The sequence below is a fragment of the Cydia splendana genome, chromosome 27 (genome assembly GCF_910591565.1).
Source record: "Cydia splendana chromosome 27, ilCydSple1.2, whole genome shotgun sequence".
Taxonomy (NCBI): Eukaryota; Metazoa; Arthropoda; class Insecta; order Lepidoptera; family Tortricidae; genus Cydia; species Cydia splendana.
The window spans coordinates 821,642-843,956 of NC_085986.1; the positions used below are offsets into that span (position 1 = coordinate 821,642).

General features: G+C 38.1%; 2 protein-coding genes across 2 annotated transcripts in view; one reads left to right on the forward strand and one right to left on the reverse strand.

Moving 5' to 3' along the window:
* The window catches only part of LOC134803634 (protein son of sevenless), a 48,154-nt gene extending 38,345 nt beyond the window's left edge, over nucleotides 1–9,809 (reverse strand). The window contains exons 1-6 of the mRNA XM_063776418.1: nucleotides 9,398–9,809; nucleotides 4,941–5,060; nucleotides 3,893–4,036; nucleotides 3,392–3,568; nucleotides 2,048–2,245; nucleotides 1,113–1,242 (exon numbers count right to left, since the gene is read on the reverse strand). Coding sequence (XP_063632488.1) covers nucleotides 1,113–1,242; nucleotides 2,048–2,245; nucleotides 3,392–3,568; nucleotides 3,893–4,036; nucleotides 4,941–5,060; nucleotides 9,398–9,493 — 865 coding nt within the window. The 5' untranslated portion in view covers nucleotides 9,494–9,809. The remainder of the gene's footprint in view (nucleotides 1–1,112; nucleotides 1,243–2,047; nucleotides 2,246–3,391; nucleotides 3,569–3,892; nucleotides 4,037–4,940; nucleotides 5,061–9,397) is intronic.
* A 572-nt stretch (nucleotides 9,810–10,381) lies between these two features.
* Nucleotides 10,382–22,315, forward strand: part of LOC134803848 (SID1 transmembrane family member 1-like) — a 31,065-nt gene continuing 19,131 nt past the window's right edge. The window contains exons 1-8 of the mRNA XM_063776676.1: nucleotides 10,382–10,571; nucleotides 13,022–13,091; nucleotides 13,971–14,073; nucleotides 16,024–16,125; nucleotides 16,505–16,617; nucleotides 19,655–19,767; nucleotides 20,146–20,233; nucleotides 22,060–22,143. Of these exons, the coding sequence (XP_063632746.1) occupies nucleotides 10,459–10,571; nucleotides 13,022–13,091; nucleotides 13,971–14,073; nucleotides 16,024–16,125; nucleotides 16,505–16,617; nucleotides 19,655–19,767; nucleotides 20,146–20,233; nucleotides 22,060–22,143 (786 nt within the window). The 5' untranslated portion in view covers nucleotides 10,382–10,458. The remainder of the gene's footprint in view (nucleotides 10,572–13,021; nucleotides 13,092–13,970; nucleotides 14,074–16,023; nucleotides 16,126–16,504; nucleotides 16,618–19,654; nucleotides 19,768–20,145; nucleotides 20,234–22,059; nucleotides 22,144–22,315) is intronic.

Sequence of the window (22,315 nt, forward strand, 5' to 3'; positions counted from 1 at the left end):
TTCGAAACAGCTGCCTATGTACGGCGCGGCGTGGGTGTGAGTCCTGAGACCTTTCCAATGTTGATGTCCATCTGTCTGTTTATTTGTTTGTTTATCTTCTTATCTATCTCTGTGTCTGTCTATCTTACCTTCGAAACAGCTGCCTATGTACGGCGTGGGTGTGAGTCCTGAGACCTTTCCAATGTTGATGTCTATCTGTCTGTTTATTTGTTTGTTTATCTTCTTATCTATCTCTGTGTCTGTCTATCTTACCTTCGAAACAGCTGCCTATGTACGGCGTGGGTGTGAGTCCTGAGACCTTTCCAATGTTGATGTCCATCTGTCTGTTTATTTGTTTGTTTATCTTCTTATCTATCTCTGTGTCTGTCTATCTTACCTTCGAAACAGCTGCCTATGTACGGCGTGGGTGTGAGTCCTGAGACCTTTCCAATGTTGATGTCCATCTGTCTGTTTATTTGTTTGTTTATCTTCTTATCTATCTCTGTGTCTGTCTATCTTACCTTCGAAACAGCTGCCTATGTACGGCGTGGGTGTGAGTCCTGAGACCTTTCCAATGTTGATGTCTATCTGTCTGTTTATTTGTTTGTTTATCTTCCTATCTATCTCTGTGTCTGTCTATCTTACCTTCGAAACAGCTGCCTATGTACGGCGTGGGTGAATCCTGAGACCTTTCCAATGTTGATGTCTATCTGTCTGTTTATTTGTTTGTTTATCTTCCTATCTATCTCCGTGTCTGTCTATCTTACCTTCGAAACAGCTGCCTATGTACGGCGTGGGTGAATCCTGAGACCTTTCCAATGTTGATGTCTATCTGTCTGTTTATTTGTTTGTTTATCTTCCTATCTATCTCCGTGTCTGTCTATCTTACCTTCGAAACAGCTGCCTATGTACGGCGTGGGTGAATCCTGAGACCTTTCCAATGTTGATGTCTATCTGTCTGTTTATTTGTTTGTTTATCTTCTTATCTATCTCTGTGTCTGTCTATCTTACCTTCGAAACAGCTGCCTATGTACGGCGTGGGTGAATCCTGAGACCTTTCCAATGTTGATGTCTATCTGTCTGTTTATTTGTTTGTTTATCTTCCTATCTATCTCCGTGTCTGTCTATCTTACCTTCGAAACAGCTGCCTATGTACGGCGTGGGTGAGTCCTGAGACATTTCCATGGCGTCCTCCAGGTTGCCCAATAATGTCACGGTTAACTCGTAGATGTCCACAATGTTGCCGAAAATTAGAGAGATCGTCTGGAACAAATTAAAAAAAGTTGTTATTTGCTAGTATTTGTCAATGACTGAGGGCCGGACCCGACTGTAACTTGTATGGGAACTGCACGCCGACTGGACGCGTGCAATTCCCATACAAGTTGCAGTCGGGTTACAGTCCGTCTGTATCAGCCCTAACTCAGTCTTATAAAATAAAATAAATAACCGGGCAAGTGCGAGTCGGACTCGCGCACGAAGGGTTCCGTACCATAATGCAAAAAACGGCAAAAAAAAACGGTCACCCATCCAAGTATTGACCCCGCCCGACGTTGCTTAACTTCGGTCAAAAGTCACGTTTGTTGTATGGGAGCCCCACTTAAATCTATATTTTATTCTGTTTTTAGTATTTGTTGTTATAGCGGCAACAGAAATACATCATCTGTGAAAATTTCAACTGTCTAGCTATCACGGTTCGTGAGGTACAGCCTGGTGACAGACGGACGGACGGACGGACGGACGGACAGCGGAGTCTTAGTAATAGGGTCCTTGGGTCTTAGTAATATAGTAATATTTGACAACATTTAAATAAATATGTGCGCGAATACAGTCTAAAATTTGTTAGCAGCTTACTGTACTGAAACTGGACTTTTTTTCTGAACCGTTTTGATTTTTATTCTGGCCTCAGCTGGAAAACTTGTACGAAATATATTTCTCAAGGGATTACAATAAAGGTGCCTTAAGGGGACTTAAAAAAAAAGAATGTTCCAATTCGTCGGATTTTTTGTTTAAAGTATGACCGATGACTCGGAAACCAGAAGACATATTAAAAAATATATTTTGGACTCACCCTAGTGTCCTTATCCAATATTTTCTCCAGTTCATCCTTAAACACCCTTATGATGAGATGCAGGTCTCTTAGAAAGTGTTTCTCATCTGTGAGGAGGTCTCTCGCGAGTTCGGCGTACGACAGGGACCCGCGCCGGCCCCGCCGGTCCGAGGTCACCACCGCCGCCAGGGACTCCTGGTAGAACATGTCTAGAAGCACCTGTGGACAAGTCAATTATAGGATCATCATCATGTCAGCCAGAGGACGTCCACTGCTGGACATAGGCCTCCCCTAGGCATCCAGCGGACTCCTAGCGGAATTATAGGGTATTATACTGTATTTAAAATAAATTATTTTACATCATGCATGAAATAAAGCACCAGATAATTATTAGAAAAACACAGATAGGAGTTATTTTTAAGCACAAGTTCTATTTAATAAATCGGATAGAAATATAAAAAGTAGGTGAGTTGACCGTGACGTCATGATGTAATGTTTCATATAAATTCCATATTAGCAAATCATTTTGACAGTTCTAAAAAAGTAACTGATTTGACTAGTAGGAAAATACCCTATTATAAAACACTGATTTAAGCTTTCACGATTCTTACACATCATTAGTTCCACCACGGGTACAACGCCGTACTCGAAACTTTTACACATCATTAGTTCCACCACGGGTACAACGCCGTACTCGAAACTTTTACACATCATTAGTTCCACCACGGGTACAACGCCGTACTCGAAACTTTTACACATCATTAGTTCCACCACGGGTACAACGCCGTACTCGAAACTTTTACACATCATTAGTTCCACCACGGGTACAACGCCGTACTCGAAACTTTTACACATCATTAGTTACACCACGGGTACAACGCCGTACTCAAAACGTCAGTAGTAAATCTTAAAACTGAAATACGCGATTAAGTCCAGTTGTACAATTTAAGAATTATTTTAACCGTTTGCCAGGCATAGTATGATTTATCGACCACATACGCGCCACTAGAATTTCAACTTTAGCATTCCGATTTAAGATTCAAATTAGATTGCACTTTCGGGAAATTTGACTTGTCTTCAAATGAATCATCAAACCTGGATTAATTGGAATTTATTTAGATTTTTCGGGAAAACCTTGTAGATTGGTATGGCCTGGAAAAGGGTTAAAAACAAAAACCCGACTGCTAAAATATAATAATGAATCAGACTTTTTAGTTACTGAACTCCCAGCGTAGCGAGTGTCTTTAATTTTGGTCTAAATTCCTACCTTATATCACATGACCGTCTTTATGGTTTAAAAACAGCACAGATATTAGAACTCCGAGCGTAGCGAGTGCTTTCTTGAGTTTTAATCTAAATAAATACCTTATCCGCACACATGGCAGTCTTGATGTCCCCGCTAGTGATGGTCTCGTAGCCGGACTTGGCTGATATCTTCTTCACAAAATGCCCCGCCAGCCGCAATATGTCCGTGCTCACGTATTCCAATATGGCGGTCATGAACACGGACACGGACGTGTCGATTTTGTACATTAGCACCTCCTGGAAATAAATAAATATACATCAGTAATATATATCAGTATTATACATCAGTAATATACATCAGTAATAATATACATCGCAGTAATATGTTTGTAGATCAGTTGTGACAACTTATTAATATTATTTAGTTTTGGCGAACAGATATGTATCTATCATATTTATAGTCTGGCAAACCAAATTTGTCAGTTAATAAGAAGAAAGAAAAACTATACTCATCCCGTTCTTTTGGGTGCCAGTACTAGCGTAATACAAAAACAGTATGATGCTTTCTGTCTGTTTAAGATGAGACAGTCCCTGGTAGATGATAGTTTACTATATAAATACCTTCTGCAGCATCTGATGCAGGCGGTCTTGTGGTAGTAACAGCTTCCGCCGCTTGGTGGCGCTGGCGGCGGCGTCGCGGGCGTCGCACAGCGCCCACTTGTCTATTGGAGTGGGGAAGGTTCGGGCCACGCGCTCCTCTACATCCTGCAATATGGTTTTGGTTTGTATAAACACTCTTAACTGCCGGTGGATGTTTTGTAATAAGGTTTACGATCTGTCAGTTAACAGTGTGGCCGATTGGTACCTTAATAATCAACATACAAATTCTAAAGAATCTTTCAATTATAATTTTTTTTTGATAAAACTATTATTCCAAGAGGAAAGACTTGGATTCGGGCTTGAGTGAATTCAGTTTTGATCAAAAGAAAGTTCGTTGCTTTGTTTGTCTCAAGAAGGTGTTTAGCAATTTTTTTTTACAAATTCTTTCATTTAATTCTAGAGGTTTTGAATTCATCATCATTCAGGAACTTTATTTTATGTAAGTTTTCCGATTTTTCGAAGGCAAATGAACCAATTTGGAAAACAAATTTCTTGTTTGAAAAGGTCCCATTGTACACGTCAAGATTTGATGACGAGATCCTGGTACAGCCAACTGTAAATTACCATATTGGGTGTACAAATTATCTCAAAAATATGTCCCATGACTCTTATGTCAGTGAATTAAGAACTATGGGACATATTTTTACAGTTGACTGTACAACCGACGGAAAGCTTTCGAACAATTACTCTCTGCATTTTTTAAAATATAAATTGTGCAATTTATACATGCTCAAAAATATGTTAATTAATCCATCTAGGGCATCTAGGCATAGCAGGGGGCAATAGCTGATATTACAACTATGAGAGTAATATTTTTTCATCACTATACAAGAGTGTAAAGTCGCGCCAAACTGCCTTAAGGCTCATTTAGACGGTGCGAGAACTCGCATGCGAGTTGCATTACATTGTGGTATGATTAGTCGGCTGAATTGGATGTAACCAATAGTCCTCAATGTAACTAAAATCGCATACGAGTTCGCGCGCCGTCTAAATCAGCCCTTATGCTTACCTGTACGCAGAGTGGTGAAGGGTGGGCGCAGAGCGTAGCGAGGAGACGCAGACAGAGGGACTCGACAAACTCCAGGGCACTCTCCTCCGCGGTCAGCGACGGGTGCACCTGTTCCAGCACCTGAGGACAAATGCGCACAATAAACAAAACAGACAAAATTTACCACCCTACACCCACTTCCAGTCTCTCTCTTCTCTCTTCTTCTCAGCATATTTGCGTCCACTGCTGAACATATGCCTCTTTCATGGATTTCCATGTTGTTCTGTATACGGCGGTTCTATGCCAGATCGGCCCTGCCGTCTTTCTAATGTCGTCCGACCATCTGGGTCGTGGTTTTCCGTCCCTCCAGCCGTCCGGGCGTCTTCTGTCCGTCCTTATAGTAAAAACTATTAAACCTAAAAAGTTATAAACCAGGGATGTTGCAGATGCAGATTTTTGACATCCGCGGATGCGAATGCGCATGCGGATATTTAAAGGCTCACATCCGCGGATGCGGATGTCAAGATTAGGTACTTAAAAAACGTCAAATGTTAATTTTTGAAGTGAAAACTTCTTTAGTGGCGCTGAGCACTTTTTGAGGTGGGGAAAAAATGATAAACTCGATTCAGAACGCGTAACGTAACTCTGACGTCATGTGTCACGGACAATGTTATTTACCAAAGAACTTTAGTCATAACATATCATAATCAGGTCAATTATTTAAAACTGGACTTTTATATTAAGCAATAAAGCTCAATGTTCTAATCTCGTACGGGCTGAAATATGAGGATCTCACAGTTACATAACTTTATATCACTCCAATATAATTCAATAAAGCTACATCTTGATGAAATCGCTAATAAAAGTGAACTCTAGTACTGGTGAATAAAACTCAAAATATCATGACCAAATATATTTAGATGCGATGTCTGCAAGGTAACTTTACAATTTATATTCGAATTTTAAACAATTAACGCTACAATTTTAAGCTCACTGGCCAGCAATTTCGGAACTAAAGTTTTTCAATAGAAAGGAGGATGGGTCAATTATACATTGTGCTGCAGTCATTTTGGACTAGTCATTGAGTTTTCACTTCTGTCGGCACTCCCGGAGTGCAACCCGTTGTTTTTTTTTATTAATTTTTATCCTTTTTTAGGGTTCCGTACCCAAAGGGTAAAACGGGACCCTATTACTAAGACTTCGCTGTCCGTCCGTCCGTCCGTCCGTCTGTCTGTCACCAGGCTGTATCTCACGAACCGTGATAGCTAGACAGTTGAAATTTTCACAGATGATGTATTTCTGTTGCCGCTATAACAACAAATACTAAAAACAGAATTAAATAAATATTTAAATGGGGCTCCCATACAACAAACGTGATTTTTCACCAAAGTTAAGCAACGTCGGGAGTGGTCAGTACTTGGATGGGTGACCGTTTTTTTTTTGCTTTTTTTTTTCGTTTTTTTTTGCATTATGGTACGGAACCCTTCGTGCGCGAGTCCGACTGACTCGCACTTGCCCGGTTTTTATTTAAGCCCTCTCACGCATGAGAGGAGGCAGGAGGCCTGTGCCCAGCAGTGGGACGTATAAAGGCTGAGTTATTATTATTATTATAAAAAAAAACGAAACGTTTAGTATTTGAGCAAGAATGCGTGCATCAAGCAGGTGCGTGCGTTATATTGAATAAACAGTAACGAAAAAATCACGATAGATCACGTTGGGGGAGGGGGGGTATAAGGAAACCTCACGTGTATTTTTCTACAGTGAACGAAACTATGAAAAAAACACCTACCACATGAGTAGATACTTTTACTCGGTTTCGTTAAACATAAATCTTCACTCTGCACTTCAAAATAGCGAGTCTATTTAACGAAAATAGAAAAATAAACAAGATTTTCTATAAACAATACAATTTTTCTTAAAATTAGGTCGAATGAAAAAGATTCAAAAAAATACACGTGAGGTTGTGCGGGGGGAATGGGGGTAGCGAAAAACCTCACCAAATATCACCAGGGGGAGGGGGGATCAAAAAGTAGCCGAAAACACCTCGCGTGATTTGTGCACAACGCCAAAGGTATAAACTATGCACAGCGCGGTATTTTGATGGCGCGCGTTTGTATCGATACACACGCGATACGCGCACGAGTCAGACAACACAAATACTTACAATACAAACGCTCGTCGTCGCCTATGGCAACCGGCTAAACATAACGAATTCAAATGTACCTATATACCTAAGACCTTTGTGTACCTATGTTTTACCCAAGTAAGACTTATGTGTACCTTTTTTACCTAAGTAAGACCTATGTGTACCTATGTTTTACCTAAGACCTATGTGTACCTATGTTTTACCTAAGACCTATGTGTACCTATGTTTTACCCAAGTAAGACTTATGTGTACCTTTTTTACCAAAGTAAGACCTATGTGTACCTATGTTTTACCTAAGACCTATGTGTACCTATGTTTTACCCAAGTAAGACTTATGTGTACCTTTTTTACCTAAGTAAGACCTATGTGTACCTATGTTTTACCTAAGACCTATGTGTACCTATGTACCTAAGTAAGACCTATGTGTACCTGTTTTACCTAAGTAATACCTATGTGTACCTATGTTTTACTTAAGACCTATGTGTAACTATGAATAAAAAGTCATTTATTTACATACAAGATATATATAGTGGTACTACTAAACGAAATTAATAACTAGCTTAAACCTAAAACAGGCCTTTGAGGCATTGTACCAAGGATGCTGGCAGCATTTCCTCGCTGTATCGCAATGCTGATACATTGTGCGAGGTAGCCGCAAGCCCTTCGGTCACCAGTTAGGTCAGCCTATGAATTGATTCATCATGTTGTGAAATGATGTGTTCCAAGAAAAAGATTAGTCATTTTAAATTTTAGGCATTTTGTTACACATGGTTAATTTGGTATATAATCATGTAAAGTCTATTTCAATAGAACTTGCTAACTATGTAAACAAACCGCCATATTGAAATTGTCTCTGAATGATGAATTTACTAGTGATGGTCAAGACTCCTACTTACTACTTTACTAATGTCAAACCATATTGAATAATAAAATACCAAAAGTAAAAAACAAGTAGTTACTTATTTTTAATTTGTTTAATCACAATCAGAAGACAACTTAGTACTTAAGAATGATGTATTGATGTATTTTATAACCGCGGCGGTAGGTACAGAGCGTGGGTTGGGTAGTGTGTAGCGGGTTTATATCACAAACTTTAGTCACAACACTACCCATCATAGACAATTGTAGAATTTAAAAGAAACAAAACCGTCATTCCAACAGGTCCTAATAACCTAACTTATGAACCCATTTTAAACTTTTAAAGAAATATCCAAGATACAGTTATATATTTGTGTATTTTACGGAACGGACCGTTTCAATAGTGTATATGTGTATGGTTTCAATGGTATTTGATGAGGTTGTGTGAAAATTCAAAGAGAAACAGTGATACAACAAAGTTAAGTTGTTTGTTTACATAGTTAGCAAGTTCTATTGAAATAGACTTTAAACAACATATTCAATGGAACAGCCCATTTATTCATTGGAGAATTTCCAATATGTCATAAAATTTCCAAATTAAACTCAAATGAGTGTCATATACTAAAGAAAAAATGACGAAGCCCTCCACTGCAGGGGCATATTTACCCTAGGGCCAAGGGGGCCATGGCCTGGGGTGGCAGGCTGCAGAGGGTGGCAAAACAGGTTTTTTTTCCTTGTATGAGCTACATTATCATCACTTAATGGGGCGGGGAATCTATCTGTGGCCCAGGGCCGCCAAATCTTTAAAATATGCCTCTGCTCCACTGGAATTGAACTGGCATCTTCAAGTTAATGAGCTAACACTCTGGATAGCTCACTTTTTTAGGCTGGGGTCTCCATTAGTGAGTCATAAGAGAAACATCAATTTGTCTTTGTTTCAATAAGTTTTCAACTACTTGGTCACTCTTGTTTAGTATTTTATTGAGATAGACAAATACTAAAAACAGAATAAAATAAATATTTAAGTGGGGCTCCCATACAACAAACGTGATTTATTTGCCGATTTTTGCGTGATGGTACGGAACCTTTCGTGCGCGAGTCCGACTCGCACTTGGCTGGTTTTGAAATATTGTGTACAAATTGACCCCAAACTTTGTATGATTGTTTTGAACCAATTAACTATAATTTATATAAAAATTAGCCATTTTAAGACACTTTTTGATTGCATACTGGATTCGGAAGAAATTTAAATGCTCTGAACACCTACCCTTGAATTACGAATGAGACAGACCTTCAAAAATATATAAACGAAATACAACATCTGGTACTTAAATAAACGCTTAAACCAATGAAGAAATTATTTTAAAACCCTCACAATTAAATAAAAATGGTTCTTTAATACATTTCTAGGAGTTTTTCCGACTATTTCGTAACAAAAACTAACTTTTATCAATGAATGTTTTTGTATACAAACCTTTCGGAGTGAGCCAACGAAGAGCCCGCGCCATTTCTTGGCGTTCTCCGGGTCCTGGAAGTCGTAGCCCCGGCTCTCCTCCACCGTCGATAACATCTCGCCCTCGAGATCCAAGATAAATTCATGTAAACGTGATTTAAAACACTCAACATAAAATACAACACATTTTTCCACTACTTTTTACAATTTACAACTGAATTAAGCCACTTAAACACTGACTGCCGTTTAAATGTTATGTTCCGAATAATATAAAACTTAATTGAGAGAGAAATAGTCGAAAACATATGATCAGAAGAATTTTTTGATGAAAAGATTAAAATATTTTATTTGATCGGCAAAACGACGCCATTTTCAATCTATTTACTGTTAGCATGTTTTCAATGTACAAATGCTTTTTTGAAATTTTGTTCCGAATTGCACAAAGGATCCACAGTGTTGCCCTACTATCAAAACGAAACTCTGACTTTTATGAAATTTTAGTTAGGCTTGGACCGCATATCGTGATGTATTTGTTCTCGTTGATGGTATTTTCGATACAAATCTAGAAAATTGACAAGTGAAAGAACTTTGCGCAAGTTCGATAAGTGAAAATCAATAATTTTTGTGCATTATTTTATTGTTACCTTGATACTAACCTATTGTTCTTTGTTCGACGATCAGTTTTGTTACTATACATATGCCTACTGGTCTCAAATTACTGTACAATGTACATAACAAAGATCAAGCATAAAATCTAATACAAAACAAATGTAGAAGAGTTTCCTGGATTCAAGTATATTTTCTGTTTTAACTACATTTTCAAATTATAATTACCTCTTCAGTTACATAAAAACACTCCGACAGAACTCTAGTAATTAATTAAAAAAGGTACGGATCATTATCATAGTCAATCATAGTTACTGACTATTTTATTAATCAATTTCCGAACGTTCCCTTGACATTACCTGTCAATGTCACGATGACAATGACATCTTCCAGTTATTCGCAAAAGGCATTGAGCGGTGTATTTTGCGACTCTTTATCTTTAATAAATGAGCAATAACATAGTTTAAGTGCACGAAATGCTTACAAAATCATTAATTGTGAGTGTAGTTTTATATGGATTACTAAACTGCATAGTTCAGAGTAGTTTTTTTGGTGAAAATGGGACGAAAAGGAATTTTGTTTACAATGTGTGAGTAGCTTCTTATACATATTTGTGTCTATTTTAACAGTATATGTGTGTTTGTGGCTAGGGATTCCCCGTACTATGCCAGTAGTAGACTGGGGACGCGTTATTATTATTTGTAAAGCCGTAGATAACGATGAATCAGTGAAATAACTTTGTTATTTAATATCAGTATCATATTGCAGTTGCTTGATAGTATCAAAACAAAACATTTTTATCAGCCGATAGATAGTAAAGACCTTCACAATAACTGGATATATATACACATTAGTAACTCGTGGCATTTAGGTAGCATTTAAAAGATTAGTTTAATTAATTCCTTTTATTAGTGGTTTCTTTTTCTCGACTCGTATAGGAAGAACATTGTCACATCACTGGTCTGTTAGAAATTGTCAAGTGCCATGAGTTACCGATGTGTGCTCATCACTAATCTTTTAAGTGCTACCTAAATGCCATGAGTTACCGATGTGTGATATATAACATGCTTAAAAATATATCTTTAAATCTTAAAAAATGCGTAAAAAAAAGGTGCATAAAGGTTGAAATTTATGGGTCTGCACTTTTTTTAATAATATATAGGTATTTTTTTTTATTATGTTCATACTGAACTGAGCCTTAACTTGTTAACATTTTCATAATTTCCATTGTGTAGGTACCAAAAATATGCATTTTATATTGGTAATTTTTCTTTCACAAAGAAAACTTCAATCATGCACAAACCTCCTTATTCATAAATGTTTACTAAAGTTGACAAGCCGATAATAATCGTTTGTCCCTTTCCGACATATTGGTATGATGGAAAGGGACAAACAATTATTATCGGCTTGTCAACTTTAGTAAACGTTTATGAATAAGGGGGTTAGTCTTTAATTATCTAATTCTTACTTTACTGTCTTCAATAAAAGTTCTCTTTATAATAATAATTTAACTACTTCCGTTGCATTAGCTAGCATACTAAAATGGCATCATTCAACTGAGAAGTTTTGTTAGCAAAGTTGAGAAACAGTTTAGTAATGTTGGTACAAGTATTGTGTAACATCACTTCTGGTGTTCACTTTTACTTTAGTAAGCCTCCTGAGTTCCTTTAAAAAGAACAAATTAAAATCGAATTTTGAGCTCTCCTTCTTCCTCGTTGAAACCTCATGACTGAGGGTCGTCACCGCTATAAGTTGCTTTATCTTGCATTGCTCTCCAACCTGGCCCCAATTTCACCACGGTGACAGGTGCGACAGTTGTAATACATCACTGTTGCTGACGTCACAGGCATCCATGAGCTACGGTTACCGCTTACCATCGGGCGGGCCGTATTCCTGTTTGCCACCATCATTGTATTATTAAAAGAAACTTTATTATATTGGAAAAAAACAGATATTTCTCTTGCTAAGTTTATGACAATTGTCACAAGAAACACGACAATTTTCACGAAGTTCCGACATATAACTCATTTCCTGTCAAGATTCGCTGACAATTCTACAAATATGTCGACTAGAAAAAATAATTTTTGTTTCACTACAATTGTAGCAAAATGCCTGTCATGTTTGTAAGTATTTCTATAGAAAATATTTTATAAAATTGTAATATGTCACCTGTCGCTAGACAATTGTCGCTCGACATATGTCACTGACAATTGTAGCCGTGGTGAAATTGGGGCCTGGCCGATCTTCTGCCTTCCGCATAGAGCCCTGGAAATTGGGGCCTGGCCGATCTTCTGCCTTCCGCATAGAGCCCTGGAAATTGGGGCCTGGCCGATCTTCTGCCTTCCGCATAGAGCCCTGGAAATTGGGGCCTGGCCGAAGTTCTGCCTTCCGCATAGAGCCCTGGAAATTGGGGCCTGGCCGATCTTCTGCCTTCCGCATAGAGCCCTGGAAATTTTGAACTACAATGGAATACAAGAAGGTTCCAAATTCAAAACTGCAAAAATGCCTCTGGGTCTTAGGAGGTTAGGCCGGTGGTTCCCATAGTTGACTGGGCTCAGACCCACCTAACAAGTACTGCCAAATTCGGGACCAACCTCGTGGCCATATTAAAAGGGGGGTAAAAATAGTACATTGTGCAACATGGGGCGTAAGTTAAATATTGCAAACAAGAGTAAGTTAAATTTATAGACTCGAGTTTGCAATATTATTATGCCCCGAGTTACACACAATGTTTTTCATCACACTTGCAATACAAAAATTATGTATAAAGACAAAAAACTGTTAATTATGGCACTAGAAACTTCATAACTCCCTAGGGAAAACGCTTTTCCTATAACTCCCGCTAAATCTGCGTGCTATTCCACATTTAATGAGCGAGTGTGATGAAAAACTTGCGGAAAGTTTCAAAAAGATGAAAAAAATTTGGGAAACAAATAATACAAAGGAAACAAATTGAAAAATTCAATCCCCATACAAAAATATGAGAAGTTTTCGAAATGTTTTCAATGTGGAAATATCGTAAATATGGAAATATTACAGGTACGAATATGACACCCTCATCAACATCACAGTGAACTCAACGACTGAACAGATCTTGGACTTCAATGAGGTAACTGCACATATAATTGCAACTGGGGTAATGGTAAATTTTTGTTATTTTCTTCATAACTCGAGGTGCATTATATTATTGTTTCGAAAGAGATTGCAGTCAGAATCATCATCATCCTGCCCTAGCCGGTTTCGGCCTCGGCGACTGGGTAATGTAAAATGTTCGCATGTCATGCCGAATATTCGGCGCTTCGGCCGAGAGAGGGGCCGAATATTCGGTATTCAGCCAAAACCACTATTCGGGGCATCTCTACTTAACAGTGTGTGATACCTTAAGATACTATCATACTCGTATTTTATATCCAGGCATCTTAACATAAAATATTATAGTATCTTCGCCGTGTGTGACGCCCTTAAGAGCCAACAGGAGTGGTCATTTCTCCATACAAACGTACTCCTCGTTTTCCTCCGTGGTTTTTAAAGCTAGAGCAATGATTTTTTCAACACAGATTAATATTGTCAATATCTGTGTCGGACCGTTTTGCTTTTTTTGATATTTTTGTCTTTTAAGGCGCTAGAGCACTTCAAAAATGGCCAAAATGGCCTAATTGACTATGCCGCAATGAGAGGCGTGGTATTCAAAACTGATATCAATTAGCCAAAAAAGCAAAACGGTCCGACACAGATAATTTCATAATCATTTAGATTTCCAAATTTGGTTACGATTGGTTAAGTTTTGGAGGAGGAAACAGAGGAGTACGAAACCTCGATTTTTGAGATTTTTACGCAGGATTTTTCGCCTTGTCCTTGTCGCACTACTTTTAGGTGCCGCTTCCGTTAGCGAGACGGGTATATTTACCTAAAATATTTAAAACTCAGCTCCTGTTTCGTCTTAAATTCTGTCGTGGAATGCCCTAATGCTTCTTTTTAATTAATTCAGACGACAGACAAATGGCGCCACCTACCGACGCGAGTACACGTCTCTACCACCGACGTCGTCGACGGTGACCACCCCGTGTTCGTCACCGCCACGCAGCAGAAAGGTTAGATATAGTGACATTGCCACTCGCTGTCAGATATATCGCAGCGGTCAAGGTACTCACAAATATCTCACGCCTCTATTGTCAAGGCGCTACATTCTGTATCTTTAGGTGTTTAAATAAATGTAAACAAACAATTTGTACATTTTCGGGTAGTTATAACATTTATTGGTTAACCAACCAAATACAAAAACGCCTGGATCAGTCACTGAACGACCTGACTTTAACCATACTTTAACCTACATTATTTGATCATGTAATGTTTTCATCTACTCTCAACTGGCTTAAGGAGCCATTTGAGGAGATCAGGAGATTATGTTTACTTTTATTTAAATACCTAAAGATACAGACTTTTATAGAGTGCGTGATCAGATATTTTTGAGGACCTCGGCCGCTCCAATATATCTGATGGCGACTGTCTGTACATTCCTTAAACATACGCGGGTTTTCAGAAAAAAGTGTAACATATATTTTTTTTAAACTACCAAGTTTTAGTTTATTTGGACTCACAATCATGAGGATTATTCAATAAAAAAATGAAAAAAGTGTTCCCAGTATGCCATTATGTGAAAATGCGTCAGTAATTTTTTTTTTCAGACACTTTTTTTATCAATATTATCATCGTGATCCTGATAATACAGTCAAATTATACATTTTGCGTAATTGCGTCAAATCCGGTAGTTCTGATGTTTGCAGGCTTGTTTATGATGTTGGCCCAATGAATAATCCAAGTTTGTGACCTCGAGCGCCGAACGCAACTTTGTCAAAAATCTAAAAAACCGCATTTTTTTTTAGATGTGGGCGATTATAACTCTGAAGTACTAGTTTTTGATAGTAACTTCCTACTGCGTTTTTAAAGTAGACTAAATTTGCTACAATAAGACACTAAAATTGTCTCTGTACATCTAATATTTTCCGAGATAAAGCCTTTCAAAATTTTATAATTTTACATCAGTTCTTAGGTGTAATATAAGGGTTAGGTTGGTAATTTATATGGAATTCATCACCGGCACGTTCTACAAAATATTTATTTTCCATAAAAAAATGTATGAGTGCCTATTTTGAATATATAAGTTACCTGCCTAACCCTTATATTACACCTAAGAACTGATGTAAAATTATAAAATTTTGAAAGGCTTTATCTCGGAAAATATTAGATGTACAGAGACAATTCTAGTGTCTTGTTGTAGCAAATTTAGTCTACTTTAAAAACACCCTAGGAAGTTACTACCAAAAACTAGTACTTTAGGGTTATAATCGCCCAAATCTAAAAAAAAATGCGGTTTATTCTATTTTTGACAAAGTTGCGTTCGGCGCTCGAAGTCACAAACTTGGATTATTCATTGGGCCAACATCATAAACAAGTCTGCAAAAAATCAGAACTACCGGATTTGACGCAAAAGAGCCAGGTTACAAAATTCGACAAAGTTACTGGATTATGAATAGAAATCACCCAAAAGTGTGTTATTAGAAGAAAAATGGTACACTATTTCCTAAAAACGCCTATATACACTACACACACACACACACATTAAAACATCTCACCTGCTTAATATAACATCTTCTGCTGACTACACATACTTATACAGATGTAGTGCATAATTTCCATCGTGTTGTCTCGGAAACGTTTGTTTTTGAAATGAAATTGAAATTTATTGTATACAATAGTGATATAATCAACCTTTTCAATCTCGTACCTCACTTAGGCAACTCAGCAAGCTTCGATGTCTAAACACGGTACTCGACTGAAAAGCTCTCTATTATATCACGATTGTATAAAATACTAATTCATAACATACAGTTATAGGGATTTTTTTACATTTAAATTTGTCAGTCGACCTCAGTATTTTTTGTACCGAGTCTGATTGGAATATCAAGACACGTTCGTACGTTTCCGTGAAAATACGAAGGATAATAATTATGCTCTACATCTGTACCTACTTCTGTCCACAGGCGTATCATCCTGGGAGCTCCCTCTAGTGATGCAAACTAGTAACTGGCGATGGCGCACGAACGACATGGCTCGCACGCTGTGTCCACACGACGCCGGGCCTAGTAAGTACGGGTGGCACTGAAAGTTTTTGGAATATCGAAAATAATATTAATAGATAAGATAAGATAAAAAATAGTTTATTCAAGTAGGCATATTATAATGCGCTTATGAACGTCAAATAAAGCTATACCGGCTCCAACCCTACACCTCTGCCTCGAGAAGATTTAAATCCCCCTTCAATTGGAGGAGGGTATCCCAATATGGGACCGGCAACAAACTCGGCGGGACACATCATGTCAAAACATTATTACATCTTATAATTGACATGCATTACGAGTAAATAAGAAAAATACTATAATAATAAGTTAATAAGATACATAATATAATAATAAGGTAATTATCTGTGGCAAATATTTTTATTTAATTTATTAATTGTTCCAGATATAACAACGGTGAATCGGCCGACGATACAAATAACCACATCTAATCCTACCGACGTGCCCGTCTCCATCAAGTTGCGGCGGGTCACAGACTTTTTTATCGAAGTGGATAAGGTTAGTATAGTTTGTAGCTTTCTAATAGACCCCGACGGCTAATCCTTTGTCTATTGTTAAGTAAAACCGCACGTGCTACTTACCTGTCTTAATTATTCTATTTGGCACCTGAGCGCGGGCTAGTCCAACGCTCAAAAAACCAGTGTAGGTGCGCTCTCCGATAACGCGCTTTTGTTACGCATCTCGATGACACACTAGGGTAAAGACAACGATCAATTTTTTATGCAGGTGGTTGTGGCACGTGGCACGAGCGGTTTTACTTAACAATAGACAAAGGATTAGCCGTCGGGGTCTATTAGAAAGCTACAAACTATAACCAGTGTTGGACATAATTACCCAGTGTTGGACAAGGGTATCTAGTCGAGGATAAGTTATGTACAAGAGTGTACAAGGTTAATACCCAGTGTTAAGCATGATTGTCTAAAATGGGCAATGTAACCCAGTGGTGGACAAAGTTCATAATTAAAGTTGGATTTTGGAATCATGTTGAGCGAAATTCGACCTTACATGAGTTGTCCGTTATAAAATTTTAATAAGTTTTAATAAAAAAAAAATATTAATCTTTCAATGATGCAGGGTACGTTTCCCGATAAATTAAAGGTTAGTATAATTAAACCGGTCTTTAAAAAAGGTGATAAGCGTCTTTCAGATAACTACAGACCTATTGCATTAATTCCCATAATATCTAAAGTATTTGAACGAGTGATGTATTCTCGAATGTTAAATTTCTTTGATAGGTTTGACGTCCTGTCTGATCGTCAATTTGGCTTTAGAAAAAACAGGTCTACAACGTCGGCTATACTTGAGTTGCTAGAAGATATTGCTGAGAGCAGAGAGAAAAGGTTGCCCGTGACAGCAATATTCATGGACATGTCAAAAGCGTTTGACTATGTCCAACACAATATTCTATTAGACAAATTGCATAAATATGGCATCCGTGGGATCTGTGCGGACTGGATAGAATCGTATTTAGTGAACAGGCAACAGTTGACCGAAACCACAAAATACTGTCCTAAGACTCAAACTATAGTAAAGTTTCACTCTGACGTTGAAATTGTAAAACAGGGTGTTCCACAAGGCAGTATACTTGGTCCGTTATTATTTCTTATATATATAAATGATCTACCTAATATTACTAAGCACAAAGTAACTCTGTTTGCTGATGATTGTTCCGTTGTTGTTTGCTGCAAAGACCCTGCTACTTACGAGTTTGAAGTAAATACTGTTTTCCATGATATTAATGTTTGGCTAGAAAATAATAAGTTAAGAGTTAATTTAAATAAAACAAATTATATGGAATTTCATGCTCCTCAGGGTAACCCCACAAATATCAATATTATGTATAACAATGAAAAGATACATAGCGTAACATCTTTGCGATTTTTAGGCGTTATGATAGATTGTCACAATAGTTGGGAAGTCCATATTGAACACTTAATTAAGAAATTAACTAGGTTTATCTTTGCTCTGCGTAAATTGAGAAATATCGCTTCCAGGCAAGCATCGATAACGGCATTTCATGGCCATATAATGTCCAACCTCCGCTATGGCATCATCTTATGGGGCAATTGCAAAGACATTAACAGAGTTTTTAAGCTGCAGAAAAAATGTGTAAGGGCGATCTGTAGCGCCCGTAGTAGAGACTCGTGCCTGCCATTGTTCAAGGAATTACAAATACTAACGGTCCCCTCTTTATATGTATATGAAATCTGTCTTTATGTGAAAAAAAATCTACACAAGTTTAATGTACAAAAAAGCAATCCGAGAATAACGTCAAAACTCCATGGCTTTAACTTGTGCTATCCCATTGATCACAAAACAGCTTACTTTAGAAAGAGTGTGTTTTATATGTCTGTTCACACATTTAACCACTTGCCTAATGAAATTAAAATACTTGAACAACCTGACTTCGGACGAAAACTTTATAAATGGTGCCTAGAAAAATCTTACTATAAGATAAGTGACCACTTTATGCCTTCAAACAATAATTAGTAAGAATAGTAATATTTATTAATTTGCTCATTGACATATTACCCATCATTTTATTCGTATCACATGTAACGGCATGACATTTGTATAAGTATTTAGCTGTAAGATTAGTTTTAGTATTAACATTGTACTCCGCATCGCGGTTGATTGTGATGATTCTACCTTAACATAATTTTAAAATCATTGTAACTCACAATATGACAATAAAGATTTCAATTTCAATTTCAATTTCAATAAGTTCATCTTCTTCCTCGCGTTATCCCGGCATTTTGCTCATGAGAGCCTGGGGTCCGCTTGACAACTATTTTAATCCCATGATTTGATGTAGGCATTGGTTTTTACGAAAGCGACTGCCATCTGACCTTCCAACACAGAGGATAAACTAGGCCTTATTGGGGTTAGTCCGGTTTCCTCACGATGTTTTCCTTCACCGAAAAGCGAATGGTAAATATCAGATGATATTTCGTACAGAAGTTCCAAAAAACTCATTGGTACGAGCCGGGGTTTGATCCCGCGACCTCCGGATTGATAGTCGCACGCTCTTACCGTTAGGCCACCAGCGGTGACAGCACAGCGCTTAAAATTTTAATAAGTTCCGTGACCACAGCTGGTGCAACTCAGTTGAAACGTCAGAATTTAAGGTAAAAACAATGAACTTATATGCCAGAATGATGGAAAATGAACACGGTTACACGATCAGTCCAGACTGACAACAGACTGATAAAATAACGACACAGTCGCCGTTTGGACCCAGAACGCAACACAGTCATTTAGTCTTGTCTAATATGGTGACTGACGCGAGAATGACACAAACAGGTTACATGATCAGTCTCCTATCAGTTTTCTGTCATTCAAAATGGACTGACGAAAATTATCTAAAATATTAAATTTTCATCAGTCCAGACCATCAGTCCATCAGTCCGAGTGTTACACGATAATTCTCTCGTCATTCTGACCAGATTGATGGACTGAACTGACGCCAGAATTAGCGTGTAACCGATGTCTTAAGTTCATAAAAATCAAAAAGTTGTTGTTGGTGTTGTTACAGGAAGTGTATTTGAACGTGACGCCGAGCTCACCGAAGTATTACTATTTCTCGTTCAGCAGCGACCCGCCGCCCAATAACACGAGAACAACAGATCTCCAGCTACCCTCTCTAAGGTACAAACAACACTCTTACCCCCTTATTCATATAACTTTACGGGCCTGATTTAGTTAAATTATGTTTTCTCCCTTTCTTACAAATAGGTAAAGTCTATTTTTATATTCGGTACTTTCGGTAGACTAAAATGACATTTCATACCATGAAATGTTATTTTATGTTCATACTAGGAAATGTCATTTTAGTCTACCGAATAAAAAAATAGACTTTACAAGTCAAAATGACAGATCAAGTTTTGACCCCCCCTCCCCTAAAGTGATCATTCGTGATTTTTTGCAGACCCCCCTATTTTAAGTTTAGTATGACGTGATTAATGGACGATCGCTCCGGCCCTCGCATTTAAATAACTCTTGTTGCTTAAAATAATATTTTTTCAGGTTCAACTACACAATACCAAAGAGTGTGATTCTGATCGTGGAGTCAGATGATGACATCTGTGCTGTCATCTCCATACAAAACAACTCGGTAAGTTTTTGAAGTGAAAACTTCTTTAGCGGCGCTGTGCACTTTTTGAGGTGGGGAAAAAATTATAAACTCGAGACAGCGTAACGCGTAACGCGTAAGGCGTCTCTCCTCTCTTTCTACCGCACGGCGAAAATGTATGCTGAGCCTGCTGTTACATGTAGGCGGCGCAGGGCGCTTGCGTGACTTATGTTATGTGTGACGGACAATGTCATTGTTTTTTGATTTAAATGCCATCTAGTGAGTTTCCCTCAAACTGGTATTAATATAACTGTAGTACCAGTAGTACTCACAGTGATGTGCTTAGGGGTTTCAAGTAATGCGACGATACAACGCTAGATGGCGTTAACCTCAATTATACATAGTGCTGCAGACATTTTGCACTATATGGCCCTGTTATTAATATTTTGAGTTACAATGTCGTTGAGTTTTCACTTCTGCCGGCACTCCCGGAGTGCAACCCGTTGTGTTTTTTTTGTTACTTTCTCTCCAACTTGAATAGGGAATATTAAAACTCTGAGTAGGGGGCGCCACTACCACTATCCATCACAATCTGGGGGTCTACCGCGAAAGAAGAAAATCGAAATTCCTTTGTCTAATCTCTCTATCATGCATATTCGAGCGATAAAGAGGCAGATAACTAAATTTCGATTTTCGCGTTTCCCGGTAGGCCCTTGTTAGCAAACCGCCTTGATGCATCAATGTCATATTTTATTGTCGGTGAAAACTTGTCATAAAACAGTTTAAGGCACAGTGTGTATAAGTTACTCTATGGTTTACTAGCTAGCTTAGTGCTGCACTCTGGCGGCAGAACATTGCAGTGATACCCCCTATTAAAGTCACCTACTTAGTTTGATTTTAATCTGTTGGTTATAATGGATTGACATGGATTTAAACGCGCAGTTTCACTCACTACGTACTTATACAGTTAACTATTTTAACCACTTCGGTAATTTAGCGCCCCGCCATGGCTACCGAATATTTCAATCTCTTCTCTTTTTAGGGTTCCGTAACCTCAAAAGGAAAAAACGGAACCCTTATAGGATCACTCGTGCGTCTGTCTGTCTGTCTGTCCGACCATTCCCCTCCCCCTTTATCTCTGAAACTACTGGGTCTAAAATTTTGAAAAAAATACACAAAATAGTACTTTAGCTATAGATGACAGGAAAACCTGTTAGAAATGTGCAGTCAAGCGTGAGTCGGACTTATGTACGGAACCCTTGGAACGCGAGTCCGACTCGCACTTGTGTTCAAGTGCGAGTCGCACTTGGTATATTTAGGGTAATTCGCCAGTACCTAACTGGCCACCGGCCAATAACTGGCCGCCCTAAACTAAAAATGAACTCTATTCACCAATAAACAGAATTCATTTTAGTATAGGTAAGGTTTCAATAACTGGCCAGCCTTCAATAACTAGCCACCTTATACTAAAATGAATTCTGTTTATTCTTTCTTTCAATTTAAGAGCTGGGCTCTTGTCGGTGCAGCGTGATGAAGTTGTCTCCACCTTGACCGGTTCAAAGCTAGCCCTTTAGTGTCCTGGTACGACACGGCCCATACATGCTCTGTTTATAGGTGAATAGAATTCATTTTTAGTTTAGGGTCGCCAGTTACTAACAGGTGGCCAGTTACTAACAGTTGACCAGTTACTAACAGGTGGCCAGTTACTAACAGGTGGCCAGTTACTAACGGGTCGCCAGTTACTGGCTAATTACCCTATTTGATAACTCATATTTAATACATATACGTATAGATTTTATAATAAGTAGTCAATTTCCATGTATGTACGTTACCGAAACATACTGCTATAGAGAGTTTTTTTTCTTCAGTGTCCAGTGTTTGACAACGAACAAGATGTCAACTACCAGGGCTACCATCTTACCATGATGAATAAAGGAGGGATTACACTTACCGTAAGTTATATTTCCATCACACTTGCTTGTAAAAGGTGTTATTACGCGTAGGCGATGCGGTCTGTAAATCCTAAATTTCAACCTAGGGCTGTAATGTATTTTTTCATCACACTTGCTAGGCGATGCGGCTCGTTAATTTAATTTTTTTTTTAATAAATATATAAGACATTTT